General features: G+C 40.1%; 1 protein-coding gene across 2 annotated transcripts; it reads left to right on the forward strand.

Annotated features, from left to right (window-relative positions):
* Positions 1 to 3,331: 3,331 nt before the first annotated feature.
* NIPA2 (NIPA magnesium transporter 2) lies at positions 3,332 to 7,408 on the forward strand (the record flags this gene model as incomplete). 2 transcript variants are annotated; one of them, XM_079548472.1, is made up of 5 exons in its annotated part: positions 3,332 to 3,470; positions 4,914 to 4,970; positions 5,345 to 5,435; positions 6,022 to 6,182; positions 6,581 to 7,408. In XM_079548472.1, the coding sequence occupies 5 exons, from the start codon at positions 3,332 to 3,334 to the stop codon at positions 7,216 to 7,218; spliced, it is 1,086 nt and encodes a 361-aa protein (XP_079404598.1). The 2 variants fall into 2 exon arrangements, with proteins under 2 accessions (XP_079404598.1, XP_079404599.1); XM_079548473.1 differs by lacking the exon at positions 6,581 to 7,408 and adding an exon at positions 6,287 to 6,324.
* Between the last annotated feature and the right edge of the window lie 666 nt (positions 7,409 to 8,074).

Raw genomic sequence — 8,074 nt, forward strand, 5'->3', positions numbered from 1 at the left:
TGATGCTGTACTTGGGCAGATGGTTAAAGTAAATGGCTTGTTAAAGTCTGCCTTAGTTTATTGATATCATCTCATTCACAGTTAAAAAGATCAGGCTTTGGAGAGAAAATCCAGAATTCTAGCATTCAGAGATTTTAGTGTACATTTAGGCTATTTCTCAGAGAAAAGAGAGTCTACTTAGCTCTTGAGGGCTGGTGGCCAAGTAGGCAAAGTTAGAACAATCCACCATGTTAAATTTTACTGACTGTAATTATTGCTTTCATATGAAGTACAACAATTAGAGCTGATAATTAATTTTCTTTGGCTGATAACTCCCTCATACTTTCTTAAGCTTATCTACTTTCAAATGTAAAATATTATTTCATCTCACAAAATCACTTCTAATGTTTCTGAATATGTAGCTAATTTGTTACAATAAATATTTAACATCTTTTAAGCTCCATACCTTGTGCTCCTGTGGAGAGAAAAGGACTTCTGAGCAAAGAGGAAATGTTTCCTTGTGTTAGGCTGGTGACACATTGGAACAGGTTGCCCAAGGAGGCTGTGGATGCCCCATCCCTGAAGGCATTGAAGGCCAGGCTGGATGTGGCTCTGGGCAGCCTGGTCTGGTGGTTGGTGACACTGCACATAGCAGGGGATTGGAACTAGATGATCATTGTGGTCCTTTTCAACCCAGGCCATTCTATGATTCCATGATTCACTCTAGCTTGTCAGCAGCTTTGCTTGTTATTTGTGCTATTTCCCAGATATACTCAGTGTTAAAATCAGTTGTGAATTCAGTTAAAGAATCTTTGCAGAACAGTGCCAAGTCCAAATAAAACCACCACCAACCTTCCTTCCCTCCTGGTGAGCCTCTTCAGTGAGGAGCTGGATTTGCCACAACCCTGCTGCAGAAATGGCCAGTGAAGGGAGACATCAGGGTGAACTATGCATGAAAGTACGGCACTCCAATCCAAGCCAGAACAGGACTGGCCACATCTGCGAGGGCAACTAAGCTTAGGAAAAAACAGCAATGTGAAAAACAATCAGATTCTTCCTCCAAAGAAAGGTGATTTTGTCAGTTTGAGTTCTGTTTTAATAAAAAACTACACCAATAAAATTACTCTCATTGGTAATATAACTGGAGTAGCTTCTGTTGGTCTTCTGAATTCATAGAATCACAAGGTTGGAAAGGACCCACAAGATCATCTAGTCCAACCGTCTTCCCATCACCATTGCCACCACAAGCACTAAACCATATCTCACAGCTCCTCGTCCAGACCCCTCTTGAACACTGCCAGGGACAGCAACTCCACCACCTCCTTGGGCAGCCATTCCAGTGCCTGACTACTCTGAGAGAAAAAGTTCTTCCTTATGGCTAACCTAAACCTCCTGTGATACAACTTGCAGCCATCTCCTCAGGTCCTGTTTATTGCCTGGGAGAAGAGGCAGTTCAAAGCCAGGAAGTGTTTGGAGCTGTTAGTGAGGTGATTTGTTGTGGTCTGGCTCTCTCACTCGTGAGTTTTGTTTGGTAGGTGTCTTTGAGTCATGCATGAATCCACTTCAGGTTTTTTTGTTGTTTGTGTTGGTTTTTAAAGCAGATCTTCGCAGTTCTTTTATTTCACTTTTTCCTACAAAAGAAGATACTGAAACATCTGCAAGGATAATCAGAGAGGGCTGGAGCTTTTTGAACTGCTGATCTTGCAGCGTTTTGGATAGTGCTGTGTTGAGTGTTTATGGAATAAGTTTGCTTTTCTTTGCTTTTTCACAGCCTAACAGGGTGCAAACAAGGGGAGCTGTGTTCACTTTTAATGTTAACCTACCCGTGTTCTCTGCTGGGTTTTCCTAGGAGAGTAGTGAATTAATGGAAGTTGGCAGCAAGAGCATAAAAGGAAAGGTAGTATTGGAAGAAAACAATGAATTTAAAGAAACAAGAGCAGGAGTTGAAGCTATGAGCTTGCCTGGCAGACTTGCAGTGTACTTTTATGAAGTCCAAAGCTTGCATTGGTACGCCCATCTCTGCCAGAGCCTGGGTGCTTGGTATTGCACTGCCTTGATGCTGGCATTGTCTCTCAGTATTAGAATCTGAATTCCATGACTTTAATGAGCACCTGAATGGAAACATTTTTTTCCCTCCTGTTCTTTGCTCCCTTTCCCTTTAAAGTCAAAAGCTTGTTAATACAATGTGCAGCAGCACATGCAGTGCTTCTGATTATGTGGAAAATGATTGCTTGGGGAAATCAATGCAAATCAGTGATTGGTGTTCCCAGGAAATAAAACTACCTTTATCTATAGGTGTGTTTTCTTCCTTTCGGCCAGTTCTCTGAATGTTCATAATAACCAGCAGCCTTAAAATAAAAGCCTAAATATAGTTTCCATTTCCCTTCATACTAGAGGAACGTTAATCTTCTTGAAAGGACTTTGGGTTGGGTTTTGTTTTGGGTTTGGTTTTTATTCATTTTAAAAGGATTTATACAGATATCTTAAATTTAAATCTTACGTATTAGATGAAATCCAGGAGATCTTCATTGCAGTAGATGCCAGGAGAAAGGATGCACTGAAATGACTTTCTGTATTTAGCTAGAGGATGAGTATGTAAAACCTACATTTGTACTCCAGTCTAGTTAGTACTTTTTGCTAAGCTGTCATTGAAGGTCTTACATAACTAAGGCTTAGGTTGGGTGGGTGCTTTTCAGCAGAGAGCACATAGTTGCTGTAGCTGAGCAGAAAAATGCTTCATGCAGGTGTGGGAAGTTCTTTGTACAGTGCATCAACAAACAGAGGCATTTTCTTGTTCCTTGTTTATAGCTAGTACATGCACGTGCTTACATCCAGGCTCATTTGTGTCAGGCAAATTGCTGTTAATCTGACACTTGTTCTGCTCTTCTTTCACTTTCTCTAGTGAGTTTATGTGGAAGAAATGCTGTGGCTGTTCTCAGGCTCTCTGACAAACTAATTTCAATGTAAGTAATTATTTGTTTGGTGTTGTCAGTTAAGTGGTGTGCAGCCCACAGGTCTGTGTACGTAAGGAAAAGGAAAATAAATCACATCACTTAAAAGTTTTCCTTTTCTTTCTTTTCTGGGAAGCTTTTATGTTTTAAGGTTGTCGTTTTTATATTCTGGGTCAGATGAAGATGTTAGTTGCTCATCCGTGAGTCAAGCTTACCCATGCTTCTTTCTTTCCATAGGCCATTCTCAGGAAGAACTGCTGAGGAATCCTCTGTGTGTTACACATTTCTACCATTTTAATCGTGTTTGTTCTGTGCAGGTTTCAGTATTGCATCACCTCGTGTTGAGTAACAGAAGCTCTACTGTTCATTGATCAATGTGACAGTCCCCAGAAGTTTACGAGATGAGCCAAGCCCGTGGGAGATATGACTTCTGCATTGGGCTGGTGTTGGCTATGAGCTCCAGCATCTTTATTGGAGGGAGTTTCATCCTGAAAAAGAAAGGCCTTCTCCGATTAGCAAGGAAGGGCTCCATGAGAGCAGGTAAATGCATGTTTAAGAAGCTTGACAACATTCTGGTTTTACTCCTTAATAGATTACTGAATTTATGATCTCCTTCTTACTTTTAGGTATATGGAACCTAAAATATTTATCCAGTGTGTTTTTGTTGTGTTTTTTTTCCCTCTGGTGTCAAATACACCTAACTCAGCGTGTGACACATACTGCTAGATTTGCATACAGTGCCCTGTAGGGACCCTTACTATAAAACTATTCCTTTCCATGTTAGGTAAGGCTTGAATTCATTTTGCAAATTGGTCTTGGAACCAGCACTCTTAACTGTATCTGTGCTCCCAGGAGGTGGATTTAACTGCATTTGTCAGGAGATGGTGTAGAAAACTCAGAGTCACATGTAATGATATGGTGTAGTGTTGTCTGTTCTCTGGAGCTGCTGAAAGTGTTTGTCTCTCATTGTTGCCTTTTTAAAGCCAGGAACGTTCTAAGCAGTGCTCAGTTTTACTTATGGATTAATATATTACCCACACAAAAAGCCATGTTAATGGACACTTGTATACATTTCCAGCTTTATTTTGTTGAACTGAATTAAACAATATTAAATCACTTTCAGTATAGCCGTTACCATTTTGGGAATCGATTTTTTTTCATCAGTCTGTCAATGTATTGATTGGAACAATAAAATTCTGACCAGCACTACCTAGATTCTTTCTTTTCCTTCTGCCTGTTCCTGGGTTTTCTAAATGAGGCTCATGTTTGCAATGTTTAGTAGCAACCAAGTCTGAGTTCTGCCTGTAGCAGGGAGGGATCCAACTTAAGGTCTTAAAGATTTTAAAGGCCACTTCCCCACACCTCAATGGCTGTAAAGGAGATGAGGGATTGTTACAGTGCATTGGAGCTGTAATAGAATATTGGTTTGAGAGCAGCATGCGATGAGCATGCAGATAGTTGCAGAATCCTTAGATCGTTCAGAAAGCTGAATCTGAATATTTGTAATTCAGTGGCAGTCCTGTCTGCTTTTGAAAGATGGTTGATTCTGTGTGAGATACACAATTCATTTTGCCTGGTTTGGAATGGGGAAGTGTGACTGCATTTCACACTGACGTATGTAGTTGATTGTCTAAGCCACTCCTGATTTCCACAGTGTTTTTCTGAGATGTGTAACTTGGCTTTTTGTGTTGTTACAGTGAGTTGAAAGAACTGTTTTTCATTGTAAAGCCAGTAAGATCATCACTGCCACTTCTAACAAAAAGGAAATAAATAATCAGTTTTCAAAGCAGGCTGTAAGAAGCATTTGCACGTCAGTGCTTGACAATGATTTCAATTCCTCTAGCTCAAGAGACCATATAAAAGAGACAGTAAAGACTGCCTGTATTTTTAAGAGCAAACAAAAATGTTTTGGCAGTGTTATTAGTGACAGAGCTAGCTGTTTGTTGATCTGTATTTTTAATGGAGTAACAAACACTCTTTCAGGTCAAGGTGGTCATGCATACCTTAAGGAGTGGCTGTGGTGGGCTGGACTTCTTTCAAGTAAGTAACTGTGACTTAATGTATGCTGTAGCCTGTGTTTTGCCTTGTAGCCTGGCACTGCAGATTCTTCCATGCGAAAGTTCATGATTCCAGTTAGCAGGCTGGGGAGATACAACATGGACACCAAAGTAAAGCACCTCTTCTAATTTGGCAGAATTCATTTTAGGGCCTGTTGTAGTTCCCCAGCCTGTTTTGTGTTGAAAATAGCAGTGGACACTTTGTGTTCTACAAGTACTGTTAGCCCAACACCACCATTAGATTTTTCCCTTGTTCCCTTACTGCATGTTCATGTGTGCAAGAAGACTTGCATGGATTCACACGTTTGTTGCATAAGACACCCTAACTTCTTTTTTGTTATCATTACTACTCTGCAGTGGGAGCGGGAGAAGTAGCTAACTTTGCTGCCTATGCTTTTGCACCAGCTACATTAGTGACTCCTCTGGGAGCTCTCAGTGTTCTTGTAAGGTAAGAAATACTAACAGAAAGCAGTGTGATTGCAGAGAGTGAAGCTAAATATTTGTAAGTGCCTGAGATATGCTGTAGTAAATGTGGTTTGTTCTTAACTATAAATGAAGAGCAGTTGTAAACGTCAGAAGTAACTTGAAGTTTCTCCAAATTCCAAGTGACTGCTTTAAAATGGTTCTGGCAGTTTGCACTTCAATATGTGAAAAACTGTTGCCTTCTCCATTTTAAAAACACATTGTATACAACACAGGAGTATTTTCAAGATTTTTGTCTTTCTAAAAATGATTTTTACAAGTGCCTCAACACAGAGTTCAGGGGAGGCAGCATAAAAGGGTGCTGCAAAATCCTACAAGTTAGTTCTGCCTGCAGCAAGTATCCTGATAGTGACATAGTTGATTTTCTATTTTGAATAAAAGCTTAACCAGTGAAATTGCTGTAAGTGATTTATGGCTATTAAAGGTGTTCCTGCTCACCAAAAAGTGCACATCATGTATGTAACTGGCATGTATGGTCAAATCAAGCTGTAAGTCGGTGAGCAAATAAATATTACTGATTGCATGTTTTGTTCATTTTTTCTTTTTCTTAGTGCCATTTTGTCATCCTTCTTTTTAAATGAAAAACTTAATCTACATGGAAAAATAGGGTGTTTGCTAAGTATACTTGGATCAACCGTGATGGTAATTCATGCTCCACAAGAGGAAGAAGTAGAAACTTTAGATGAAATGTCCAACAAACTCCGTGATCCAGGTAAGAAAAATGCTGGCTTGATTTCTAAGTAGTTAATACAGAAAGATGTGTACTTACTCCTCTCTAAGCAGAGAGTTTTATTACCACCCTCAGATACCACAAAGATGTCCTGTGTCTGCTTCATGTTGTCACAGCGGAGTAGATTTAGGTTCTGCAGTGTGATTCCATAGAGAGTCTTCAGGCTGACAGAGTGGTAAATGTAATGTGCCCAAGTTTCATTATTTTAGCAAGGTCACACTAAAATCATTTTAACTTCAGTGTTGGTGGAGTGACGAGAAACTTGCTGTCTTTTCTATTCAAGCTGAGTCAGTCGCCTTATTAGTGTGCTTTTTCTTGTTACCCCTAAGGTGTTTGATAGAATACATAAATAACAAGATGCCTTTTCTCCCCAAACGCAGGTTTTGTGGTCTTCGCAACAGTTGTTGTCATTGTGTCTTTAATTCTAATAGTCGTGGTGGGGCCTCGCCATGGACAGACCAACATCCTTGTGTACATCACAATTTGCTCTGTGATCGGAGCATTATCAGTCTCCTGTGTAAAAGGCCTGGGCATTGCTATCAAGGAACTTTTTGCAGGAAAGCCAGTGCTGAAACGTCCCTTGTCTTGGATTCTGCTGCTAAGCCTTACCGTCTGTGTGAGCACGCAGATCAACTACTTGAACAGGGCTCTGGATATATTCAACACTTCAATAGTGACTCCAATCTACTACGTAATCTTTACGACGTCCGTTTTAACTTGTTCTGCTATCCTGTTCAAGGAATGGCAGCACATGGCGGCTGATGATATTACTGGCACCTTCAGTGGCTTCCTTACTATCATCGTGGGGATCTTTTTATTGCATGCCTTCAAAGATGTTAACTTCACCCTAGCAAATTTGCCCGTTTCCTTGCGGAAAGATGACAGAGCAGCAAATGGGTCTTTGCTGAGCACGTATGACTGCTTTAATCACGATGAAGAAAGTTCTACCTGCCTAAGTGAAATACAATCCACAGAGAGTCTCTCAGCCAGGAGAAATGGAAGTCTGTCAGCCTTCTGAAAACACCTACTTGTTAAATAAGAGAAGAACAATTCTGTAACTCTGGATTTATTTCTTTTTCCTGCTGTGAAATGTCTGAGCTTGTCTGGAACCTCATGTACTTCTTAACAGTGTGGGTAGACAATCTTTAAGTTCGGTTAGTTTGGATCACAAACACTGAAGGGGGTTTTAATTTGCCTTATTTTTACTTTACGAAAATACTAAAATGGCCTCAGACCACAGCTGGTGTTGTTGCTTAAGTTAGTTATGTAAATACTTTCATTTCCCTCTTCCGTTTCAAGATGTATTGCACTAATGACAATTTTATCCAAAATAAATGGCTTTATTTCTGCATTGGTGGTAAACGGATTGCAGTGGGCCTGAATCCTTTGTACTTATTGTGCCCCAAATGACTGCTGAATGGCTGTAACATCTTATCACAGTGGGAGCTGTCCCAGCCTTTGGCAGAAGAAAGCTATAACCAAGCAGCAGTAATCCTTTGAAAGTCCTACTTACCTAAAGCTTTGTTAGACCTGGAGGATTTACATCAACAAACCAACCCTAATCACAGAACTGTAGTTCTGCTTGCAGTAATGCACTTGCTGCCTCTGTCAGTACTTCAGGAAGTGGATCAGAAAAAAAACAAATCCAAAATGTCACTGCTTAAACAGTATTCTGGTGGTAATTTTTTTTAAGCAAGTTCACAAAGGCAGAAAATAAGTATTAGTGATGTAGTTTTATAACAACGTTCCTCCTATAGATGGGGAAGGCTAGAGCCAACTGTTTACTGCTCTCATTTTGTCAGTTTCAGTGCTTAATGTTGAAGAGTACAATTTATTACCAGGACAGAAATCAAGCACCTGTGAAACGGACTCTG

Source organism: Tetrao urogallus (assembly GCF_951394365.1).
Source record: "Tetrao urogallus genome assembly, chromosome: 1".
NCBI classification, from domain to species: Eukaryota; Metazoa; Chordata; class Aves; order Galliformes; family Phasianidae; genus Tetrao; species Tetrao urogallus.